Genomic DNA, 26,396 nt, shown 5'->3' with positions numbered 1-26,396 from the left:
AAGGTCTCAGTCAGCCTCATGCCAACTGAGATAAGCACAAGCAATCAATTCTGAAAATATTTAGTCTAACTTAGGCTCTTTTCTAAAGTATATTTACCTGTCACTACTAGATGATCTTACGGTTCCCTGCTTGGGGTCTGACTGTCTTCGAGAAACCTTTTTTAGCTTCTGTGCACATTCTGTCTTGGGTATAGGCTCATCCAAGAGGCCTCAATAAAGGAATAAAAAACTTAATACTTTCAACAGAAAACAAAGCATTCATGAAAATGTTAACCATCTGTTTCTGGTTTCCATTATTAACTATTTCTACCTGGCTTAGAATATGGCCATCTTACACATGATCAGACAGTAGCTATACTATTAACAAATAATGCTGCCTCACTGTTTTTATTTTAATAATTTATGAATATTAGCTACATGTTACAAACCTACCTGTGATGGTGCAAAGATTAGAAAGTACATGTTTGTCAATTGATATGTAACACTGAGGAATGAGAAGAGTTTACCCAGCAATTCTTTACGTGTTCTGCTTGCAATTTCTTTAATTTCCATACGAGATAAAGATAGTGAGTGCGTAACTGGAAGAGAGGTAATGCCACTCAATGTCGTAGTAGTGATGACCTTGGGAGCCAAAGGTGACTTCAGAGGTCGTTCAATGCTTCGCCCAACCAGATTGCTGAGAGGTATTTTGTACAGGTTTTTGCATGGAACTTCACCTGAAACACAGAAAGAAAAAAGAAGATTACACTTGCACAACAGAATCAGTTCCTAATAATTCCAAATGAAAAGTTATATAGCTATACTTGTTGAGCCAGGCACTTTTTAACTGAAATGACAAAGATTTTTCTTGCTCTAGAGATCTTTCAATACAAATAAGCTCAGAGAAAGAAGAAATACATGCAATTTGACTTCGAGAGAAAAAGAAGACTGACTCTTGGTAAAATGATGAATCAGGAGCAGAAGTAAATTTATCTCTCTTGCAGCTGGTACTCTGACTATTACATGGCACTCTGTGCAATATTTCCCATGTGTTTTAATACACTGCAAACACATTGGAGCCTGGATCCCAAGTGGTTTAAATTATGACTCCTCCTCTTAGATAACACAAAATAGCATGTTTTCCTAATTCCTAGAAGAAAACTTAACCAAAATCCCAAACTTACCGTCAAACAGTACTGCCTTTAAGAAATTTGTGATTACCTTCTCCTTTTCCTTTCTGCTAACAGTAAAGCAGCGGATTTAAGGAAGAAAGCTGTACACACATCTTGAATTATCTCGTTGATGTTCCCTTGTTTCTCCTTTATCGTTACATTATAGATTGACTGTTCATAGATCATGTTACCCTAAATTGTCTGTGCAAAGTTTTTCAAGGCTTCTTACTTTCATTTTGCAAAAGAACTTCAGCCATTCAGTGGTCGTTCAGCTTTTCTTAAATGAACAGAACAGCGTATGTTAAATACCAAACTTTCTCAAAATTTATGCCCCTTTTTGTATTATTACTTGTGGTCACATTGCCAAAGATTCATCAAGCTACTGAGGCCTAATTCCTCCCTTCCTACAGAAATTATTTTTTCAGAACCGTGATACCATGTAGTTAGAAAAGATAGTACAGTGCAAAAGCTGAGCCAAATGCTTTAAATGTGTGGAAAACAGAAAATCTCTTATCCGCCACACTTTCAGGTAGGAACTCACATTTTTTTACTATCTTTACTGAAGATCGGCCACACTGAGATGTGATAGCTGTTGGAACGATTAGAGATCACATTACCTTCTAGAGAAGGAAGAGGAAATTCTTGCTTCTCATAAGCTGTCAGTGTTTGAGGAGAACTCTTTGAACTCATTTCCTTAGAGGTGCTGTCAGATGATCCACTTACTGCAGCAGTAGCTCTAAAATAAATATCCGACTGAAATGACAAATAACCCAGCATTAGTATAGTCAGCCTTCCTTAATCATCTTTTGATTCTCTTTGTCCTTTATATCCACAAGGAGCACACAGATGAACAATTACTGCAGATGAAGTAGCACGTATTTTGGTTTTGTTTGTTACATTTTTAGTGGCAGCAACTTTTAATGTTAATTAGATCCCAACATATGACAGAAACTATCAAACATGATTTTTCTGTCTTACCCTTGATGCTACAAGTTGAAGTTCAGGCACAACTGCTGTGTGGACTAAGTTCCCATTCACCACTAAGCGGATCTCAATGGAATCAGTAGTGAAGGCAAGAACATAAGGGAAAGCACAGACTGCAACGAAATAGAAGTTATTTGGCAAGGAAAAATGGTTAAAGCAAAAGTTTCTTGGATGCTCCATGAAAACTGTTCATGACCTCTTCTGGCATGCTCCTTTCCTATGAAAAGTGTTGTCTAACATACAGATGTACACTGAACTACATTGAGCCTGAAGAAAATTTCACTCTCCATGCCTGGCAGAAAGTAGAGTGAATGGAAAATGAGAAACACAAAAAAGAAAGGGGAAAAAAGTTCAGCAAAGGATGAACTTGCTACCAAGGCTCCACTTTTCAAAATTACCATATTCAGATTAAGTCAAGTGGCATCATGAATGTGACACGCTTATTCCCAGAATACTGTAATTCCACCAAGAGCCAAGTGCAGGCAAAAATGGTCATGAAAAAAACATCTAATAAAAAGAGATATTTTCTTACCAACAGCATAAGGAACTTGATTCCAGCTGAAGTGGAAGTCATAAGCTGATGGCTGGACCACTGGAGAACCTCCACTGAAAGGATATACTTTTCTGTATTGACAAACATCTGTACCAAAATAGAAAAAAGAAGCATCCATCACTTTTCACTCTAAGTGACCACCACCCATTTTATAGGGAGATTCTTCAGAAGGGTGGACATTATGCACACAATCAAATATTCATATAAAAGTCCCTCTATAGCGAACAGCAAAGCAAAATTTGCTTTCTCTGTCAACGCATTGGGAAAACCAAAATAAAATACCTACATTTAAATAAGCTGTCATATTGCATGGAGTAAGTATTACAGTTTCAACAGTTATCAGGTCCCTAACTTGTCTATAGATAGAGGAACAGGCAAGAAAAATTCAGAAAGCAGTGTCTGCAGAATTGTACCTCTCTGCCCTTCAAGTTGCCATATGTTCATGTAATTTACATTCTTTGAAGACTGTTAGGCACATGGGTTATTACAGACAAGATTTCATGAATCATATAACTTGCACATCTATAAAACAGATAGTATGACTAAAATACTTGAATTTCTAGTTTCTCCAATATGCATTTAAGTTCCAAATAATGTATTTTGACAAACTTTCCATGAAACAAACTGTCCATCAAACACTAAAATTTCTTTTCAGATACAGACCTAGACTCCAGTGAAAGAAGATCTACATATGCAGATTGAGCTATTAGCATTTCTAGCCTTCCCTGAACACTTACAGTTATAACACAACAATAGACCAGCTTCACCATCTTCATATACATCAATAGCTGCAACAAAATTAACCTGCAATGACAATGGAAAAGATTACTAACATTGGCAGAGGATACTGTGGTTATTACAACTGGGTTGTAACTAACAAGCAATACAATCAGCTGGGGAAGTGCACAATGCAGGTAAAAGAAAAAAAAAAAGAGAGAATAAATCAATTATAAAAATAGCCTCTTTTGTGATGGAATTTTCAGGATGTTCTCAAGATGAAAGTTAGTTTCTTTTGTATTTGGTTCTGTACAGTACTGAACATCCATAACCACACCACAGTGTAAAGCAAGAAAAGCATATAACTTATTTAGCAATACACATTTTGGGAAATAGGATGATTTCAGAAAGCTGTGAATCAACATGGTATGTTAACGATAACAATTATTTTCAAAAATTGTTTTTCAAATGCACAGCATGACTAGCAAAAAGATCATATACACCAATTATTGGTTCAAAACCACTAACATGTACAGAGGTCAATAGGGATGTACCTACGGATTACTGAACAGTCTGAATTTACAAATTGAGAAGCAATTCTGGTTAAACCACAGTATTTTTTACATAGATTAGGCTACATAAATTCTCTAAATTCAACTCTGGTTTTGTCCTTTACATTTAGACTAAAACCAAACCAAAACGGCTACAAAAACAGGATATCTGTTCAGGAAAAGAGACCTTATTAGTGAATGCATAAGGTTACATTAGGCAAATTCTTCCCAAACCATATATACTACTTGGACAGAGAGAGGGCTGAGAGACTGATTCCATGAACAGCAATTCTTTGACTTTCCTTGATTTAAGATTACTGTACAGGTCCAGAACTGTTAAGTAAACCTGAAAGTTTGCATATCCATACCAAACCCATCTTCTGTAGTGACTGAAAGCCATTGCTGCTCTGCTGTCGAGAGAAATAAGCAGGCAACCCATTTCAACATCATAAAAATCACTAGCTCAGCTCGTATTAACTGTATGCTTTATTTGTGTCCCTAAAGAAAAGAAGGATTTCAGTGTGGAAAAGAAATGGGAGTGATGGGTGGCAATGGTGACATACTTCTGCATCCCCATTCTTTACTTCTAATTCCTCATCCAGATTAAAACTGATTCCCAGTGCTGTGGAGGAGGTTGTTTGTTTTGGGGTTTTTTTGTTTGTGGGTTTTTGTTGGTTGTTGTTGGGTTTTTTTCTGGTCTAAAACTACATGTCCACATCCCTATTTAGAAACTATCCTTTCTGGAACAGGAAATACTGGAACTTTTTTCTGAAAACCAAGACATTTACCTAAATCCCAACCTTATGTCCTAGACAGAAAAATTAAGTTAATAGTTGCCTAGACAGTTTCTTAAAAAGAATGATAAGCTATATGTAAATATTTTAGCTGTAGTACATGCAGATAGTCAAATCTGAGTAAGATTTGGTGGTCAACCAATAACAAGTTATTTTGATGCAATTTTTTTAAACAATAAAACACTGATACCACAAAACTGAAGCAAAAAGCTAACTACTGGCTAAGAAAGAAGAAAAATTAACTTTTGACAACAACACTCCAGAGCCTGAAACACAGGCTTTTCCCCAATGTTGTATCTTATAATCAGCGCTCTTGGGAGTTATCAATTATCCCAAAAGGAATAAATATCTCAGAGTGCCCTAAAGCAGTGGTTATAGAAGTAAAAAGTAGCAAATAAATTACACTCCTAGGAGGCCACCATAGAATGCACTGAGTCTGCAACAAATTATGTTCCGTGGGGGTCTGCAAAAAAAGTTTCAATGATGAAAACTTACCCTGTTTGTTTCAACGTGATGCAATCTATAGGACTCCCCTGTGCTCTCATTGACTAAATCAAACTGATGCCGATATGCTACACAGATCATATTGTCACTGTCTCCAGTAGGCCCATCCACCAGTGTCATAACCACTGGAGGGTCAGAAAGGCATATTTCCTGTAATGTAAATAATAGAATTGCTCTCTTTTTCAAGTTCCTACTGTGGGTGCTGCAGGTACTCCACGATTTTAAAGGGATGTTTTCTAAGCACAGAAGCATAACAAGGAACATGCATAAACAATTCTATAAAAATCTGAAAGTTTTAATTAGCATATATGACTGAACTCCACCGTATGACTTCTCACTTTTACTTGTCTGTAGGTTTAGGAAGATGATAATGCGTACTCTGCTTTCCCTGCACCCCCCACACTAGCTGAGTGGTGTTCAGCGTGTTAAGATAATTAGTAACTAGATTACACGTACCCGGATGTACTGGAACTCCTCTACTGGAGATTCAGGAGATGATAGCAGAGAGGTGCTGGTTAAAATGTTGAGTGAATTATATTTCTTTGTGACGAGAAGTAGTTTGTTCCGAATAGCCACAACAATCCTCAGTTCCCTTCCATGGTGAGTATTAATGGCATACAAATGGCAGCCTGAGGAAATAATGTTCTAGACTCTAAGTGGTTGGGGTAGAGTCTGATTTTTTTTTTCTGTATTTTTATGATGAGTAGCACAACAAGGCTCTGATGGGTGACTTGGCAACACAGAATTAAAAACTTCCCAACAGGATTACATCGACTTCTAGGAAAAGACAAAAGCCTATGGCTCTTTTGGAATCTTTTACCCTTAATCCTAAGTACATGGATTGTCACTATTCTGCAAGTTTCAGCTTTTCAAAGCAGCTTGCTCCTGAAGACCAGGAAACATTTATTTTTACAAAAATAATGGGCAGAACCCAGACTAATCTAAGCACTACTATTTAATGGGGGAGTTGCCAGCATTTCGCCAACTTGAAGTGTGCTTTATTTCAGTCTAACATCCCCACAAAATTCTTATCCCCACCTTGAAATCCTATTTTTCTCTAAAGCTTTTCATCATCAGCAATTGCCAAGTAACATGTTTTCTTTTTACAACATTCAAAAATGTCATGTTGGACTATACTAGAGTAGTTTTCAAATATAAGCTTAACAAACTGTGAATTGACTGTCCAGAGAAAAAACTAAAGGTGAACACCTACATCTGCCTAAACAGAGCTAATAAGCCCCTGGCAATTACCAGAATCAAAACACAGTGGATGTTTTTAACACAGGATAACAATATCACCTTTTGTTCTCTCCAGTTTATTTTCTCTGCAGTCATATTTGCTTCTTATAATTTTTTTAGTCTCTATAGCTTTTTGGATAGCACTGAGTCTGAAGACAAGGATACGAGAGTCTTTCCCTGATGTATGGAGAGAACCAGGAAAAAAAGAAGTTAAAAGAAGAACACAGTAGTTTCTTCTGATGAGAAGTAGCACCTAACAAACAGAGCAAAAGTAAACAAAGCGTAATACCTCTCTGGGGACAGAAGACTTATGAACTCTCTGGGATTTGCAATTCCAGTAACCAACCCCTTCAGTACAGTAGCTGAGTTTCCCCTTAGGTGTTGCTGCACCAAAGAATGATCTGAGAGCTTCCAAACAATGAAATGCACAATATTTTGCGAATATATAAAATCTTGCAAAATAACAAAAATATAAACTACAGGGCAAGAGTAAAAGGGTTAACTTTAAGAGCTGGAACCATCCAGGTGAGCAACTGATAACTGGATCTTTAACAGAGTTTGAACTCTTAAGGATACAGAAGCGTTTTCTCTAGAAATTTCACAAACTAAGTTTCAATATAGCTACACTTCCCAGATCTTCAGAAATGTCACCCATTCTCCAGATGTCTTAAAAGAACTGCAAATGGCTCTCATGTAGTCTGAGCTAGTTCTGCAAGATCTCAGGGTGAATTTCATCAGATGCAACCAAATTGGGCCACTCCCAGTGATACAGAAGGAACAATGTTTTATCCAAAGCTTGGGTAAACAGAACTTCAGCAAATACTGAGGAAACAGACATAACAGCGTAAAAAAAAAACAAAACAAAAACCAGCCATATCTGTAATTCTTTCCTGAGTTAAACATAAAGATCCTGATCTTGCTTTTTGAACGTTCCCTTTAGGAAACTCAATCACAGACCATTGGGTAAAAACTACCTCACTAAAAAAACCACACATTTTATGCACATTTAATCCTTCTAAACGAGACACAATTGTAATGAGACATATATACCCAGCGACACTGGGAGTCACACAAGAACCCAAGAACAGGGACCTCTCCTACCTTTGTCCGTTCGGGCAATCAAAAGATCCAGAGCTTCCAACACATTCATCTGCTTTATTTGGAGAGTTTTATCAAATACTGGTACTGATGGTTGTCCATCTAAAAAAGAAACACATATATATTCAAAATCCTACTAAAACTTGCTAGATGCTGGTTTTGAACCATTTCTTTCTTCTAATTAAATTCTTGGAATTTTTCTTACAAAAAAGAAGAGGAAAAAAACCAAAAGGAACTGCACAAAGCTCCTACATGTGTCATAGCCAATACTTCCTCAAGGGAGAGTTTTATTATTGTCATGAATCACATTAAGCAACTGAAATCTAAAAGTGACATTCCTTTGGCAAGTTTGAGAATTATGACCAAGAACTAACTTCATTCCCTCAGTCCCACTGGCCTTACGTAGCACACAGAGGATAATAAGGGATCAGAGTAACAATATCATTGCTAAGGGAAGAGGTAGGGTTTCATTGTCACATAAGCCCTTGGTGTCTTGCTCACTATTATCAAGGGCTAAGAAAACCAGACAAGCCATTTAGACACTTCTTGAACCTGGATGCAACCTCCTACAGCTTTTCAGATGGTCAAGACAACATCTGAAATAAGAAAACGTTCAGAAATCTGCATTAACACTAGCTCCCCAATATGGCTTGATTCTACTGCGGAACGAATTTTTGCAACTAGGTTATATAAATGTAATAAATTTACTTGGATTAGTAACTGTCCCATTACATAAAAACCTACTAACACCTGAACAGAGTTTATGAACACACATTTTCAAGAAAATGTTCAGATACATAAAAATTGACACAAAAATGCTAGATCATTTACTAACCATCTATTAACAAGATGCCAGCATCTGTAGAAACCAGCAAGGACTGGCCCCAAGAATCTGCACAGACAACCTCATGAGGAAAATTACTGCAGAAAGACTGAGATTCCCAAGGCTATGAAGTAACATAAGGGATACATATTAAGTACACTAAAAAATACAGATCATACAGACACAGAATGTGATGGACAATGGCAATAACATGTAAATGCTTTTGGCAGGATACATTTCTGAACAGTATATTGTTGGAATTTGAAATATCAAAATGGAATTAATTTTCTTGCAGACCACTTTCTGTATCAATTCTGTTTTTGACACTAGTAAGTGTGAGACATGTACCTGAAATGCTATAATTAAAACACATGCAGCTGAGACTCAGTGCAACCCTCACACAATAATTTTTTTATTTAAAAAACCCAAACTTATACATTTAAAATGTATGTACCACTATGCACGCACAGTTTGCTAACATTTTATGGTTCAGTTTGTGATGTTTAGTGACTAGCGGACGGTATAGTTAAAACGGCCTTTCTGCCAAATTGCTCTTCCATCCTGTGTTCTCTGTACTTACTTCCCAGAGCCTGCCCCTCCTCTCTCAGTTTATATATTAGTTGTAATCTCTGAAATTGTAGAAGCACTTCTGAAGCTTCTGTATATGAAACACATGCAGATGTAGTTCACTCCCTAATGACTTCAAACAAAATCCAGTATTACAGGAAATGAAAACACAACCCAATTTTGTTTTAAACGTGCTGAAATGAAAACAAAAGATGATTGCATATGGACGATGTCACTTTCATTGAATTTTCTCAGGTATAAAAAAGTCCATGCTTGCTTTAACTTGAGAAGTGCTTCTGTCCCCAGGTTCATCCTTTATTAATCTAATAGTGACTGCAGAATCACTTTGACACTGTACCTTTCATCTGTTCTGCTGCAGCATCTAATTACAGAAGTAAATAGATATCACACTAGATAATGTCTAATGTTTCATAACTTCTTGGACAGTTTCACTCACCTCCTTTTTACAAAAGCCTGTGGTTGCCAAGTTAGCTGTGGTATCCCCTTTCACAGTGGTTTTCAATTTCAAAGCCTAATACAAACAGATGTTTTATTTAAACTGAGTTTTTTGTCAGCAATACCCAAACTAATGACGATATAAAAAGGACAATTTAGGACTAGAAAGTAATTTCAGTTTGGAATTCCTATGTCATTGTAAGTGATGAAAAAAGAAGCAGAATTCGGTATATATAAAGTAGGCATAAACCACTAGATGGTTACTAGGTATCTTCTCAGCCAAAACATATGTTGGCTGTTTCTTGTTTAGGTTTTTTTTTTTTTTTTTTTTTTTTTGCTTGCTTGCTTTCTAAATGGCAACTCAGAAAAGAAGAGTCAAACATAGTAACAGAGAAAAACTGCCACCTCATACTACGGAATCTAACCATCTACACAGTTTACTTTATAATCTAGCCAGATAGAGGATCCTCTTGTCAATTATACAAAATGACCTTTTATTTACAAAACTTCCTAACAAACATTAAGGCAAACTATATATATGTCTGTCTATATATACTGCCAAGCATCCCTAGGACAGATGGTCACTGGATTGCAAATACTTCAGCTAGAAGTAACTAGAAGCAAGGTGATTTTGAAAGGGCAAAAAACTCCAGAGAAATACTGTATATACATAGTTTCATTGACTTACACAGTAAGTCTGTTGGTGTAGCCTATATTCCTTTATTGATAATTTTCACAGTATTCCTAGAAGACCATGATACGTGGAATTGTCACAGCATTCCTTAATGCAAAGTTTAGAACTAACCTGTACCAATTTTACTGCCCTAGAGTTTGCCTACCATCAAGCATGGCTCTCTGTGAAGCAGCAGTAAACACCTGCATGCATCACTTGCACATTTGCATTAAGCATGGCTGTCAGCTTAGAGATGCACAAAATACTTAATTGCATGAACATTTTAATTCCATCTCACCAGTCAGAAGAGATCACTCTGACAATAAATAAATGATTTAAATATACTGCTGAATCACTCATCAATGAATTTTGTCCACCCTCTAAAAAAGTCAACTGGCTATAACTAAAGGGGAAATACATTCCTAGTTTGGCAAGAATGTTTGAGTTACTTGGAAGGCATCTTGAAATATGATCAAGCCTACAGTTTGTAAGGTAGAGGAAAGATCTTTTAGGGAAGGGAAATAGTTAAATGTTAAAAGAACCTCCAAGGAAAACACTAATAGGTATCTAAGAATTTATAACCCACATAATAGGTTTCCTTTTGATGAAGACCATATTGAGGACGAAGTCTTGTTTTAACAAATGGGTCCCAACTAGATTTGTTACATGAGCATCTTATCAGCATTTAACTTGGGGGAGGTGGAAGGGGTGTAAGCCTATAGGTTTCCATACTTTCAATAACCATGCTTTTCCTGTTTTTCTTTATTTCTGTAAAGTAAACATCAGAATAAATTATTGGTTACTTCTGTCTGAATAGTGCACATTCAGCCTTCTTTTTTTTCCAATTCCTGCCTAAAGTGACTAGTTATTTCAAAGTGACTGGGGAAAGGACAGGAAAAGCACAGAGATTTTGCAGTTCTGCCAGTGCAATCTTCAATAGCCCTGAGATTTTTTTGAACCAGCTCTTAAGTGCCTAGCTCCATTCTTCAACTTTAACCACATCTAGAACTTCTCAGACTCCTCTAATCTTTAATTTTTTTAACTAAAATTTTTATAAAGGGGAGAGAAGAGAATTGGGTTTTGTTTGTAGTGTGGGTTTTTTGGTTTTTTTCTGGGTTGATTTGGTTCCGTCAGTTGAGTTCAGTTTTGTTTTGTGGAGGGTTCTTTTGGTTGGTTGGGTATAGGCTTTTTGTTTGTTTGGGGTTTTTTTGTTTCGACTTTGTTTTTTCTCTGTTAACTCCTGCTGAGTTAAAAGAAGTATTCTTAAGATAAGCTACAGATCCATGAGACCAGTCTGGATCAAGAAGAAACAAGTGAGAAAGGACAGGGGAACTGATGAGCATAGTCACTGTTGGCTCTTTTTTTTGCTGCAATGAACTGTCAGATCAAAGCAGACTGACCTAAATCATCAGCAGGCTGTACTTCTCACAGAATCGAAAAGTTAGTAAGCCCATAGAAGATTGCAGTCAGCATTTGGTATGCTCAAAGACAGGAGGCAAACTCTGATTTAACAGAAAGACTGTCAAAATTTCTTCCTGACTAAAGAAGACTAAGTATTTTCTAAGAAATTCAATCTTAGAAAAACATACAGAGGAAATCCATGAAAGATTATGTTTTTCCAAAGCACAGAAAAAGACACGGCACTCTTCTGCTCAGAGAAAGCATCTGCTGCATGAAGCAGGCAAAGACCTTTCAGGTTTGATCCTAAGGTGCAATTTTTACAACGCTCATTTAACTCATGTACGATATAAATATTTGTACATGTATACCTCAGGCGTTACACACAGATACTTCTATTCATATTTTCATATTCATTCATATGAAACAATGCAATGCTACAAAACTATTTCTGATCACAGAAAACTGCATTAAATCTCGACATAACTGCAAGCTAATCAGAACAAAAGGAGTGACACAGTCTTTGTAAACATAGCTGCATACCTTCTAAACTGATCCTACCTGACCAAGCCGAACAAACTCTGCTTGTCGAGCTTCCTCTTTCTTCCGTGTTGATTTTGGGGACTCTGGTAACACATCACTGAAGGATCTTCTATTAAGCATGTTCTAAAACAGAAAATGTTTCTTTCTAACCGCTTAGCTTCTCAGAGAAGAGAAACTGCAATTCTTCCAATCTTTGAGTGCTTTACCTTACAACTTGTCATAGTTTACCACTGTCATGTTTGGTACAATCTTGCCACATGAATATGGGAAAGAATATATGAAAAAGAAAAGTTTAAGCAGATCTATATAGATAAAAGAAATAAACATTGATGGAAAAAAATTGCACCTTCTTAGTTTTAAAAGTGCTGAACTTATTTTTAGTTAGTTAAGAATCACCTTAAGCGTTAAGTCTTCATCATCTAAAATAAAGTTGCCTCATAGCTACCCAGGGTAAAAATCATCCAAATTTACACATAATGGAACAAATGCAGATTTTATGGTGATGAAATATACCACTAATGCCTGTAGTATCTAAATTCCCTATTGCCTTGCCACAGGTAAGCATACACGAAGTATGACATTGTTATGCTTCTCCTCACACCTGGTGAAGAGCCCTGTCCAGAAATGACTGTCTGTCAGCTTTCATATAACTGTAAAGTTATACAATAATCAATATCGAGTCTAGTCATATGCAATTCAGTGCTCATTAGGATTACAGTCCTTTAAAGTAACAGAACATTCAAGCTACTAGTTAGAACAGGACAGTACATGTGAGACATGCAGAAACTTCTGACTTACATTTCCCTTGTGTAGGTCAGGACTCATGTCTTGGGATAAAGAGCGGATCAGCATGTCTAGAGTGCGCTGACGTTTCTGAGAAAATGTTGGTGTTTCCAAGGTGGCTTTTTCACCATTTATTACTAAAAGATTATGCAAAAAATGAAAAAACGTAAATGAACTTCAACAGTCTCCAATGATTCTAGTTTGCCTCTGTACCAAAACACCTGCTCTGCCCCTTATTAATTTAGAATTGCCTCCTTTTTGCCTTTTTTAAGTGAACAACTTTCCCTTAAGTTACAGGAGAAAAATTTGTAATAGAAGAATTCCATAAGGCATCAGAATAAATACCTAACTAATAAAAAAACTACAGACCAACTGCTAGACAATCTAAATAGACAAAATAAGCTACCAAGCTCCTGTCAGGTAACCGTCAAATTGTAATCAACATGATCAATTCTCCAAGATTTCTTTCTTGCCGATTTAGAAGGGCAAATATGGGTCAATGAAAACTGGAACTGAATGATTACAGAATTAAAAAGTGCTGCATAGGTGTCTTTCAGCACCTTTAAGAATAAATTCAGAAAAGCTGCTATTTTCAGGTTTTCGGAGCTATTAAATTAACAGTTTCTATTACTAAATAATGAACAGCACTATAAATTCTTTCAGATCTCCCAAGCCCTTTACAAAAATGCAAAACTAAATATGGCTGGACATTCTGCAAATGGAGGTTTTTTTTGTTAATCTGACTGTAACAGTTTGATGGAACTGACATCCCACTTATGCTACAGATTTGAAAAAAATAACTGTATACAGATCAGCAGAATACACAAGAAAATGTGTATACATTTTAAGCATCATGAATTTTAATTTGTTAGCACAATTATTAAAGGAGTGTAGCAAAAGAAAAACTGACTTACATTTCACCAACACAAAATCCCTGAATTCCTGGTGATTTGTAAACACAGGTGGGGATGGAAGGGGAGGCCCAAAGAGAGGAACACTTTCTTCTGAAAATATTTTCAGCCTATTGAAAGCACAAATCTTTATCTACATTGAAAGTCACATTCAAACCCTACCTTTTTTATAGATGCTAATCAGAACGGAAGAAAAAAAGGGGAAACTGTTACCTGGGTATGTCTTATATAAGAAATTCAAAGGGTCTAACAAAAAAAGATTCACTTGGAATGAATCACTTGCTTTTTCACGTTGCTCAACAGAGCAAAATTATGTTTCTTTTACACAAACTAACACTGGGACAAAGAATTAGAACTTTGCAGTTCTATTCATACAGCAGTAGTTTCAGTGGCATTAGCAAAATACAGTCCTGTTCAAAAAAGCTGTAAAAGAACAGGTCTTCACCGAAAAAGTATGTTCTCCTCACAGATTTCCACTTTACCTATGCGTTCACCATACACACGAAATATTTGATTCTTTCAAAGTAAAAATGGCTTACGACATATGAATCTGCAGCTTGAGAACAGCAAATTTATTTTCACTGAGGACGACAGAGCCAGAATAACTCCCGTGACACCTGGACCTGCTGAGCTCTTCTGATCCATAAGGAATGCAGGATAGCAATAATGAAGGGCAGATACAAACCCCATGCCTATTTGTTCATCAGGCCATAGCTTCTTTAAGAGAAGTAATCATTCTTGGCTATTTCAAGTGATACTTTGCTGACAAAAGTCTTCCAAGTGGCACGTGTATTTGACACAGGTCATAGCAAGTTAAGTAGCAAAATTATAGATTCAATCCATATCTGTTGGTTTAGAAACTAGTCAGAATTTGCTTTCTCAAAAAACCAGCAGTGACTGACTGATACTGATACAATGCTTTCATACGGTCTTTTTTCCTCAAAGCTTAGGAACTGCATATAGTATGAAATGCAGTACCACATTTGCATGAATGTTGATCATCCTAATACTTGTTTCACATATTTGAGATACAGTTTCATAGATGCCCAATGTCCATTTCATTAAGTCCAGGTAAAAAAGCAATCACTTGTAACTACAAAAGGTGTGAAATGTTCCTTGGCTAGATCAGAATGAATTATGACAGGGAAAGTCATAACAAAACTGACTAAAAAATAGACTTCTTGAGTGACGTAAAATACAAGGTATTCTAAGCAGAAATTCAGTGTCAGACCTAATAGTGGCATTGCATTTGAAACAAGGAAAATTCGCCTCAAAAGTCTAGAGCATCCCCTGTATCCTTTGACTGAAATTTTGACTGCTTGGAAGACTGTCTACACACACACACACAAAAGTAAGAGAAGGAATGAGTCCTATTCAGGCCTACAGTGAAAAGACAGAAGGAAACAATAGAGCCAAGCTGAAATATAATGTTCTAAGGTTGTCATATAGGAAAAAAAACCTATATGATATGTGCTATAGTAAGATGTGTCAAGACTGGCAGAATGAAGCAACTAAAATAAGATGGACGGATCTAGTAAAAGCAGACAGTTACTTAATGCAAGAGAGACACATTTATTTTATTTGCTGCAACTAATTTCCTTCCCCACATAAACAGCAATATAAAAAGCATTTTACCCTGGCTAATCCATCCACGGACTATTAGTTTACAATCGTGACAACAATCACTTCTTAAAGGGTAATGAGGGATGTATGCCCAGGTGTCTGTCCCAAAGCAAGAAGAGCAAAAGAAAGAAGTGACTGCATTTTCACTGCACATTGGAGTCATGAACATGTTTTGTGCTTCTCACAAACCTGGGAATGCTGAAAAGCAGAAGCTATGAGGACAATCAAACCTATTTGCAAGAGGAAGCTCACAAGATCTTGAAGCAAAATAAGACTATTCCTTTGCTTAACTTCACTACGAACATTTTCCAAAAGAAACCTTAGCTATAAACAGGAGGCAGGGGGAAAAAACCCCACATTCACAAACTGAAGTACCATTCTTCTCTGGAGTTAGATTTAATGGCACGCTGGAGAAACACAGTAATATGTAAGATTCCGGTAGGTTTTCAGCACATGACGTTCAACTATACAAGTACTCTATTAAAATCCTTAAAAATTAACTAGCTTGCTCAGCTACAGCCAAACTGCAATTTGTAAGGACTTGTAGCCCATGGCTATCACAACATCACATGCATTAATTAACTTTCATCATCCACATAGTTTACTATGTCATCGATCTCACGAAGTCTCAAAGTTCCAAGCATGTATCTTTAATAATTTTTTATACTTTATCTACAAACTAGTTTTTTGTTTCCCCCTTAGCTTATGCCTGTTCCAGAATTTAATTTTTCTGATGGTTAGAAACATCCTACTTACAGCCAGGTTAGTGACATCTGCATGCAGGTCCATATAGCTCTTCAGTTTCTAAGGCTCATTTGGCTTCCTGGCACACAGACAGGTGGGCCTGCCTGTATGCCAGAAAGTTTTCCGATTGCCAAAATGTTTTCCCATTTTCTCTAAACCATCAGGAATCTATTGTGAAACTATTTGTTACATTCAGCACCTACCTGTAACTATCATTCTGCTTATTGTATCTCACTAAAGCAAAAATATCTGCCATACAGTTAAGGAAGTTAATCCAGTTCTAATAAAGCTCACATGTATTTTAATACATTTTTTCCTGCAGTATATTGTAGATTTAATAAAGGAAAAATATATGAATCAAGTCAATGTAAATACAGAAACAATTCTAGACTATACAGATTTTACTGTTTATAAAGAAGGTCCTATTGTTTGATCAAGAGTTTTAAAAATCAAGCTACTACCACAGACACAGCATAAGACATACTATAGAAGTTTGTTTTACTTGTATTTGATATATTTGTGATTAAAAATTCTTCTAGCTGATAAAGCAGCACTGATACTGAACTTTGTTTATACCAAAGCTTCCACTGTAGAAAAGATTCCAATGAAATAATTTAGCCAACAGAATTATAAGAAAATTGAGAGAATGATTTAAAGTGCAAGTTATACTAAGGCTGATGAAGAGGTATGTTGATGTGGTAAACAATTCCTCTTTGTGTTTAGGTTCCTTTGATATATAAAGATTTTTTACTATTCTTTCAATCTTTATTCATTTTTCATTCACCGCTAGCAAGTGGGTTCTAAGAACATTTAGTCTGCCTAAGAATTAGGTGTAGAAGTCTTAAGCCTTGTGATAATTTTTTAAAACTCAGGAAGAGATTATAGATAAAAATTAGAGTTTTCTTCTTTTCATCCATTTTTCCTCATTCCATTCTTCCTCATTCCAGTCTAACAGATGCCAGATTATTACTATTGTGACCTCAAAATGTTTTCAACCAGAAGTCTGAAAAACACAGGCTATTAAAAAGCTGGAGAATATACGGTTAATGGTGTAAATAAATTTGGCAAATATTAAATATGTGAAATACACAAATATTTAAAATAAGCAGCAGCTAAATATTGAAAGGCAATATTGAGAAAAATGCTAACATTTAATGCCAAAATAATTTACACAACTAAGAGAAATAGATTTATGAACTTATATTTTTTTAAAAGGTATAAAATTAAATTTGTGAACTGATGAGAATGCTTTCAATAAAACCATGATTTAACACTCACATTCTTGCTTTTACCTTCTCTTCTAAGCAATTTAAACACAGTTTGATGTTGCAGACAAAAAGATACGTGTAAAATGAGAGCGAATCATGGATGGCTTGAATGCTGGAGAAGACTCTTCACCTTCCTGAAATATGATAGTGACAATGTCATTTCCAATATGTCGCTTCCTTTCTACCTGGAAAAAAAAGGAAAAGGAAAAAAGAAAGAAAGGGCAAAAAAAAAGAAACAGACACAGTGACTTACAAGACATAAATAAGTATCTTAACAATTATGCAACAGAATAATAAAACAACATTCCTAAACTGCAAACGGAATAATTACAGTCCGTATGACTGAGGGCAATATAAAATCATTATTTAACTATAAGCAAGTAAACCTAGCAATGACATGGTGCACACAAGGCACGTTCTAGAAGAACAGATACTGCATATGTTTAGAAAAGCACTCATAGTTTCCATAATTAATATGCACAAATCGGGCATGGAACCTCTAGCATTCCAAAAAAGCAAATCTACTGCTTGAAATAAAAGGACAAAAAACTCTGGTGCTGAGTTATTCTTGAAAAAAAAATCCTGATTGGCCTCAGTTTTCTTCTGTGATCCTGTCATCAGTCCAAGCAAAAAGAATGAGAAAACTGACATAGAAACAGAAAAAAGTATATTTTAATTATATCATCTAACTATATTACTGTAAGAATGTATAATAAATAATAAACCAAGTAATTTGTAAGTAATTTAGGTAAATCTTTATGGATGCATGATGTATAGTAAACACATGTGCCTATATTTTTTTCATCATAAATACAAAGAAAGGCTTGAGCAATGAATGACAGCACATTTGAACAAGAATCTGCCTAGTTAATCCATGAGAATGTGACAGCACTTCTTTACGGTTACCAACATTAACATGCTCACGTGGGAAATTTCTTTCAAGCTACGCTAATTGCTACTCAAGCAGGAGTTATGCATTACACATGTGAATATTCCTACAATTCACACACGGCTAATTTCCAGGTTTTCTAAAACCTGTGAGGTAATAATTACAGCAGTGAAGCTCTTCAAATCATCTGAACACCACACTTACACATTCACTTGTCAGTGAACCAACTTAGATCTTCTTCACAAGTACCTTTTGTACCTTAATGGGGACGATAGGATGCATTATTTCTAATAAACATCACGAAGTTTACAGCATTAGGTAGAATATTGAGGAAGAAAGTGCAAAAGTCCCAAGGCTTACATTTCTAAAATATGAATGGACAAGAAATCCTGTATATCTTATAAAGTTTTGGACTTCACGATTTTACAAATAAATAGGGAAACAAAAGAGAAAGAGAGAACCACGTACCTGCTGCTTGTTCTCTCTAGAATATGGTAGCATGGTTGAAACATGGAACATGATTTCATGCCCTTGAAAAACTGTATAGATGGAACAGGTTCCTGTTGTATCATCTGCAAGGGAAGACAACATTTTAAGGAGGAGCACGTCCTCTAAGATTTCAGAAGACTGAACGATATTTCAAGTCCTTCTACCAAATCTTCTTTAGTTACCTTTTTTTGTCTGGTCCATTTTAGAAAATGTCCACACTGCATGTTTCACTTAAGTCCAAACCCAAGTTTGCAACTAATCTGCATATTCACACTTAAAACCTAAGACACCTTTCACCTACCCTCCTGAAATCACATAGGTCTTCAAGCCACAATGTCCTACTATCATGAAGCAAGTAACATGTTACGCTACTTATTGTTCATTCCAACTTAACATAAAACTGTTCAACTTGATAGTACATGTCATAACTTCATTCCAAACCAGACACTTAAACTGACCTGACTCTTTCCTGGTGAAGTAGGGCATTTAGTATACATACATGGAAGTCTATTTTGGGATTGTTTCATAACTACGATATATACAATATACACAATATGCAATAACAAGAAACATTTAGAATGCAGCACCATCCCCAGTCTTTATTGCTTCAGATGAGTTCTTACTTTTAGTGTCTAGTCCTCCTCTGTAGCCTGACCAGCCTTTCAAGGTAATTGTGTCACCCAAGAGATGCAAAAACCGTTGAAAGCTTTCACTTCCAGTTTCTACATGTGGGAGGGAGAAATGTTACAAAAAAAATGCACACGTAGTAACAGAACATGTCTTAAAAATAACCAAAATAAGGAAATGGGTCCTGCTTCCAGGACACAAGTTGCAGCTGAATTATCTTCCTTTCATGTCTTCCAAGCCTACTGCCTTTCCAGAAACAGCATTCTAACATTGCAGAATAGGCATGATAATGTGACATTAAACAGTGACCTATTTTGCTAACACCAATGCTGTTCAAGTGCATAGGAGAATGCGATTGTGCTGTAAAAGAGTGAAAGAGCTACAAGCAGTGAGTTAATGAGTCGCCTCCTTCAACTGCTTCTTTTTCCTAAATGTTACATCACACATATTTCTAGAAGAGGAATGTCACTGTCTTTCAAGCTGTAACAGTAGGCTTCCTACAGAAACTTCTTATAGAATTACAAGGCCCTAGGCTACAGTTTTTCACCCAACACATGAAACCCAACAAAACAACTGTCCATATAAACATTACCTCATGCCTTGCTTCCAGCTGTAGGCATTATCTTCCTTCTTTTTTTATTCAGATGAACAAAACAATTAAGGAGACAGTGAAAAACTCACCATTACTGAACATTTCATCATCTGTAAGCTGACCATCCTTGGCATAAAGGACTCCAAATTTAAAATTCACAGATCCCTGAGAAATAAAACCAAATTATCATATGCTAAACAGACAAACAGAAGACCTAAAACTTTGTTTCTTCTAAGGACTTCTATATATGTATCTTCGTTGTACATTATACCATCTCCTATATACCATCTCCTACTACATAATAATTTACCTTTAAACTTTTATAGTATGGCACAAAATTATGAATCTAAATTGGTGATCTGTTGTTACGAGGTATTAAGTTGGTGCTTAAAGTTATTCTTGATGTCACGTCAAAACACAACTGGATAGGTATTCACTGGACAGCTCTGTGAGCTAAAAGCGCTAAGTTTATACTTACCTCTTGCTCTTCAAGAACCAGTAAATCCTGTAAACGGAAACAGCATCTTTAGCACACTCGTATTAAACCAGTATTCTACAAGGCAGTTTAAGCAGTATTATGTATAATCATTATTATTAGCCACTACTGGAAGAAACAAACCAGTAGTATTTATATTTAATTACTTATATTTCTAATAAAGAAAAAGAACCGAGCAAAAAAAGTCACTTCCTACCTTTTGTATCTCAGGATCAAAAATTTCCCTTGGGCTTTTCTCAAATTTATCAAGACTCATAGCACTGAAATGCAAATGAAACAGTGATATTTCTTCTCCATCACTGCAGTTCCACTTACAACCTGACCTCCAATTAACTTGAAAATCATCTCGCTGCTGAAGAAAAGGCGCTAAGAATTTCTCTTCATTATAAATTTTCACTTTGCTCATTCAAAAACAAACTTTAAAACCACTTTTCCCTGCCTTCAATGATTAAGACTTGCAGAACTGTTTTTACGGTTTTTATACATTTACCATGAAAACCACGGAACTCAAGCTCTGATTTACAGGAAAAGGTATACAGGCAAATATCTAAACTGATAACTTATTTGTAAATACATACCTTAATATAGATTTCACTGATAATGTTTTTGTGGGACTGTAAGGGAGACATATTTTTTGAGTACCCTGTAAACAAGAAAAGCTAGGATATATTACAGGACATACCAACTTCTTCTGCATATACAAATAGGGATATTAATAAAAACAATTAAGTTTAAAAAAAAGAGAGGAAAATCAAGGTAATTGCACTTAGCTATATTTACTGCTGATTCAGAGAAAACAAAGAAGTCATGGGTGTTGCAAAGCAGAAAGAAAAGCAAACCATGCATGCCTACAGGAGTTTTAAAACAATTGCTTGGATAAAGGACTCTCATGGAACACTGAGTGGGAAAAAAGTGAAACCAATATCAGAGCTCCCTGTTTTCTTACCATTGTACAAGAAAATCCTAAAAGCGGTATAAACTCACTGCCTAAACTGATCATAGGACATAATCAGGAACAATTTAGGCATCATTTCTAAAAAAAGCAGTTGTCAGAATAATTAGGAAATATGTGACATTACAGATTTCTGTCAAAAAGTTTAGTATAATGTTACCTGTAAATTTAGTTTGGTTTTATCTGCTATGGTAGGATTACATGTTCTTATTATATAAAATGAAAATCTGTAATAAATACTGGAATTCTGGAGAACGATGAAAAAGCGTACGATAAACATATCCAAAAGAAAGAAGTGAAAGTCAGAACAGCAGTTAACTATTTGTTTCTTACTGTTTTTCTCCAAAGTATTGAATGGTATTGAGGAATGCGCTGATTATTTTGGTCAGACAGTACCACAGACAGAAAGAAAGGGTTCTTCTCTGCATCTGTACCTACGTAATTCTGATGAACTGTTGGGAGAAAAACAAGCAGCAGTATGAACCATAAGGAAGACACATCCACCCACTCGTGCAGAATCAGAGAGATGCTGGTAAATATATGCATTCATAGCTAAAAGTATATCATTGTCTGCATAGATAACTACGTACTTATATACAAATACGTAAAAGAACCGCCCCAAGAGACAGGTACAGTTTTCAAAGCCAAGGAGGATTTCAAAACATCCCTTTTTGGTAGCAGTGGTTTCAATCCTTACAGACATCCATCCTCTGTTTTCAGGTTAAAAACACATGAAACAAGGACTTGTTTCATATACAGGACAGAAAATGTTTTAATACTAAATGAACACCATCCCTTTTTCCATGTTGAAATAATAACAATTCAAAACTACATTACATTTTCATTGGTCCACATTCCAATCCATCTGCAAAAAAATAATTACCTTTCCCTAAAAAGTACTTGAAGTACCATCTTGTATGATACTCCGGGTTTTCCAAATGCACATCCGTTCTGTGCCATGTACCTGGAGCATAGTCTGTATTCTGAAATAGAATAGAGAGGATGTTACATTATATGCCAAGTGAGAAAAAGAGGACAAAATCTAGGCAAAATAAATAAAGACTGGCCGATTCACCTGAAATTTTAGCTGTACACTGCTTTATAAAAAGCAAGGATTTTTCTGAAGTCAGTTGGCACGTGGCTGAAATGAAAGTTTCTTCCTCTCATTCACCCTTTTTTCTAATTTCTCTCTAAGTATGTAAGTCATGTCCTACTGTACGACTCTTACAGGTAATGTCTTAGAATGTCAGTGAAAAGGAGGTCCGTCAGCGTGGAATTTGAAGACAAACATTTTAAAAACTTAAATAAATTAATGTCTTCAGGTTTCATTTTCTCAGTTCTTCCCAAATTAATCCTCAAAGTCTCCTTGCTTGACCAAAGCATGCTTTGGAAGTTCTTCAGTGTTGTTTCTCATAAACTAAGATAAATTCCCAAGCATCCATCAAGTCCTTTCCCACTATGAATTAACATGCGAAGAAAAAGCCATTCTCTGTATTCATTCACCATGTGGCCGTTCATTACCCACTACACGAATCTTTTTGTGACACAAGCTAATTGGCTTTTGAACTGCATGAAACTGAGCTAAAGACAGAGGACCAAACATGACTGCCCCAAAGAATCAATGCAGAATAGTTAGACTACTTTCAACTCTGCAGCCAGTGCCGATGCAAACAGATGATCAGTAACAGTTTGCTGTTACTATTAATTCAATACACACTTTACCAATATCTTACAAGTATTTCCAGAATATGAAGTCTTCTTTCTTTCCATAGTAAGATGGTATTTACAGATGAAACAAGTTTTGCAAAGGAAGATTAAAAAAATGAAGGTAAGTGTCATTTGGAGTAGTTCCAGGGATGCACTGTGAGTTTAGCAGCAAGAAAGATGGTGGGAATGACTCTCTGATGCTCCACTCAACTTCTTTCTCTCTTATTTAAAGATAAGCACAGCTGCCAAAAGACAGCTAAGGGTCAAAAAAATGAAGCTAAACCTCATCACACCAAGAAGCAATATCTGAAGCACAGAAGTCAGCTTGAACACCATAGTACCAACAGGACAGCATATATATAGAGAAATAAATTAGAGATTGTGAAATGTCATTCAGAGGTATTTTTCTCCTAACACAATCGAGTGAGCAAAAATGTTGCCAGAATTGTCAAAATCCTCTTCCTTAGTAATTGACTGCAAATGCAGCTTTCGTAGGTGAAAAATAACTGAAGCCAAATATTTTTTTCAGCTTCCTATGAGTATTTTTGGGCACTTACCTCACCGGAGGAGCCATTTTCCACACGGAACCGTCCAGCTCTTTGAATGGCTCCATCAGCATCACTAGATATAAGCTATAAGAGAGTTTAAACATAGAGGTTCTATGTCCAAAAATAGCCATACAATCAGCAATCAAAGCTTACTACCATTTCTTTTTGTTCCAGGCATCATGACTCCCCACAGAGAAGGGATCAGTCTAGCTATTATTAACTTGACTAAAGATTTTGAATGACCCAGTAAGAATTCTAACGAGGCATGAATGAGATGCTACTGTGAAAAACACGAAGCAAGAAAAGTTAAGTATCAAACACTTAGAAATTTGAAAGGACAACAAGAACCTTTAAACATCTGTACTCCAAAAACTACACACTTTCATAAAATGCTAGCAGAATTTTTAAGGAAAACAATCAAGAAACAAGATCATTTGTGTGAACTTAATGTGAATTTATAATTATAAATTACTTTTTCTTTTCCAGTAAAAGACTCCAAGTACTAGGAATGAAAGAGCCACTTACCAGAAAACAGTTTACTTGCACTTTTGGATTAAAACACAACATCTTTTATGTGGAATGTACGGAAAGAAAAGGATACCTAGTGTTCCCACAATGCAACTTCCAGCAACTAGGCCAGCAATTTACACGCAATTGACATACACATTAGTAAATACACAACCCAAGAACTTCAGAATTACAACTATAGCTAGTAGAAAACTTGTGATTTCTTCCCACAGTAACAGAGCTGGAGTTCATTTTCTTAACTGCTATCCACGTCCGCTATCCTACAGTAAATTTATGTAATTTTGTTATGACCTCGTAATCAGAATGACATTGTTTTAACCGCTGACATATTTTCACAGTGGAGATGAAATTTATATATGAGAAAAATGAAGTGCCAGCTTAATCTTTGAATTTCAAGAAAATGCAGAATAACTGACAGATTCTAGGGAACCGTTTTTGAAATCCTAATTCTGACTGGTTCATTTAGTTTTAAGCCCTCTCCCACTATTACAAGTCGCATACATACAAAACTACATACACGTGTGTACACACATGAGCACGTATACAGTTTGTAACTTACATAATCACAAGTACTTCATTAAATACTATGCTAATATTTTGCCATCTTTAGATTCTATGAGGAAAAAAGGCTCAATTTCCATCTGGAGGTAAATGCAGTATTGACAAAACACTTTCCTGTTACAGTGAAATACTAATTAGTAAGGTAGTAAAAAGTCCTCCTATCACAGGTCTGCTGTATATCTATTCAGAAGCAGCTTTATCTTAGCTTATAACTTTCAAGTCCAGCTGAGAAAGCACATTTTCCAAACTAGATCCAATTATTTTACTCGGAAATTAAAAAGATTACAGTTCTGCTTTATAAGCTGATAAACTGAAGGACAGGCTATGTATACTTACAAGCTCCACAGATCCGTAATGCTTTCTGCTAAACTCTCCACGTCTGCAACCCAGATCTTCAGAGACAGAGCTGGAATAGAAAGGCTTCTTCAGTGTACACAAGTCAATTAGCCTTACATTTCCTGCAATGCTATAACCTGCTGTTAAAACAATGTAATTTCTGTTGAACAAGGTTCACAGCATATAAACTCATTGCTGCAGGGAACAATTCTTATGGCATGCATAATCTCTAGCAGCCATTGTAGTCTGGCTTTCACATTACTCCCAAAGGATATGTCCATGTCCTGACTGGAAGCAAAAGCTATGATTAAATTAAATACTTAGGTGTGATGCAATCAGAGTTCCAAAGCGGGTAGTGGCTTATAACCATGTTCAAAATGTAAACTTAATGCCTCAAAGAGGACAACTGTATTGTACAACTCAGTAAGATCACACTTAGTAGGTCACTACTGATTTTTTCAGCCTACACACAATGAGAAACGAAAGTGTTACTTTAAGAGCATAAGGAAACAACAGCATTTCAGGGGCTTCCCTTCACCACGTTAACCTAAAGATAGCAAACAAAAGTAATCCTAGAACGCAAAATGCAAAATCCACCTGCATTACCGACCTCCTACCATCGTATCACATTACGCACCACTTCTTCACAAACTGCATTCCAATAATTTGAAGACACAGACTGTCTTGCCACAAACTGCACCCTTTGGTATCAGAAGCATTTTTCTGACAGGGCTCTCAATAATTAAAAAAACAGGAGTATATCTGAGCTAATGGTTAAAACAAGACTGCTTTAACATCAATATTCCCATTTGTGTCCCAACTCAAACTACCTAAAACATACCTAACCTTCAAACACACCAGCGGTCCTTTTAAAAATCAGAATTATACCCAAGAGTTAATCTCTGCTTTTTCTCAACCTAACTACTTTATATCAGACGTCACCTGCTTCATATCTAGTAATTAAAGCAGAATCTCACACGAGCATAAATGCTACAGAGACAACCCCGTAAAAATTAGCATCTTAGCTTCAATTTAGGCACAGGTAAGATTCACATTATCACACTATTTGCATAAGCACATATACTTCCTAACGAACGTTAGCCTGCATACCTCTTTGGCTCTCCATTATCGGTTACCACCAAGATTTGTACTCAACTCTCTGACATATCCCATCTGCTAATTTAAAAAGTACACTGTGACTAAAATCAACTGTTCATATTAAATTTCTGCATTGAATTACATCCTTCCTCGGTCCTGATCTATACACGGAAAATGGCTGCTCCAGTTATGA

The 26,396-nt window shown here is 36.0% G+C and overlaps 1 protein-coding gene across 4 annotated transcripts in view; it reads right to left on the bottom strand.

The window, feature by feature from the left end:
- GARNL3 (GTPase activating Rap/RanGAP domain like 3) overlaps positions 1-26,396 on the bottom strand; it is a 29,920-nt gene that overhangs the window by 2,308 nt on the left and 1,216 nt on the right. For 2 of the 4 annotated variants that reach the window (XM_014880051.2, XM_088177473.1), the window contains exons 2-28: positions 25,106-25,175; positions 23,690-23,764; positions 22,309-22,408; positions 21,759-21,877; positions 21,052-21,116; positions 20,670-20,733; positions 20,456-20,482; positions 20,067-20,142; positions 19,382-19,480; positions 18,738-18,841; positions 17,457-17,565; positions 16,316-16,361; positions 13,749-13,855; positions 12,850-12,971; positions 12,070-12,174; positions 9,439-9,513; positions 8,427-8,538; positions 7,595-7,693; positions 6,554-6,670; positions 5,711-5,883; positions 5,246-5,404; positions 3,426-3,492; positions 2,668-2,775; positions 2,130-2,248; positions 1,769-1,904; positions 507-716; positions 98-209 (exon numbers count right to left, since the gene is read on the bottom strand). In XM_014880051.2, coding sequence (XP_014735537.2) covers positions 98-209; positions 507-716; positions 1,769-1,904; positions 2,130-2,248; positions 2,668-2,775; positions 3,426-3,492; positions 5,246-5,404; positions 5,711-5,883; positions 6,554-6,670; positions 7,595-7,693; positions 8,427-8,538; positions 9,439-9,513; positions 12,070-12,174; positions 12,850-12,971; positions 13,749-13,855; positions 16,316-16,361; positions 17,457-17,565; positions 18,738-18,841; positions 19,382-19,480; positions 20,067-20,142; positions 20,456-20,482; positions 20,670-20,733; positions 21,052-21,116; positions 21,759-21,877; positions 22,309-22,408; positions 23,690-23,764; positions 25,106-25,175 — 2,775 coding nt within the window. The remainder of the gene's footprint in view (positions 1-97; positions 210-506; positions 717-1,768; positions 1,905-2,129; positions 2,249-2,667; positions 2,776-3,425; positions 3,493-5,245; positions 5,405-5,710; positions 5,884-6,553; positions 6,671-7,594; positions 7,694-8,426; positions 8,539-9,438; positions 9,514-12,069; positions 12,175-12,849; positions 12,972-13,748; positions 13,856-16,315; positions 16,362-17,456; positions 17,566-18,737; positions 18,842-19,381; positions 19,481-20,066; positions 20,143-20,455; positions 20,483-20,669; positions 20,734-21,051; positions 21,117-21,758; positions 21,878-22,308; positions 22,409-23,689; positions 23,765-25,105; positions 25,176-26,396) is intronic. The other 2 variants (XM_088177472.1, XM_088177471.1) reach the window with 2 other exon arrangements.

Source organism: Sturnus vulgaris, chromosome 22 (genome assembly GCF_052056855.1).
Source record: "Sturnus vulgaris isolate bStuVul1 chromosome 22, bStuVul1.hap1, whole genome shotgun sequence".
In the NCBI taxonomy this organism is placed as follows: Eukaryota; Metazoa; Chordata; class Aves; order Passeriformes; family Sturnidae; genus Sturnus; species Sturnus vulgaris.
Note: the sequence above shows the minus strand (reverse complement) of the source record. Positions and strands in the feature narration are given on the sequence as shown.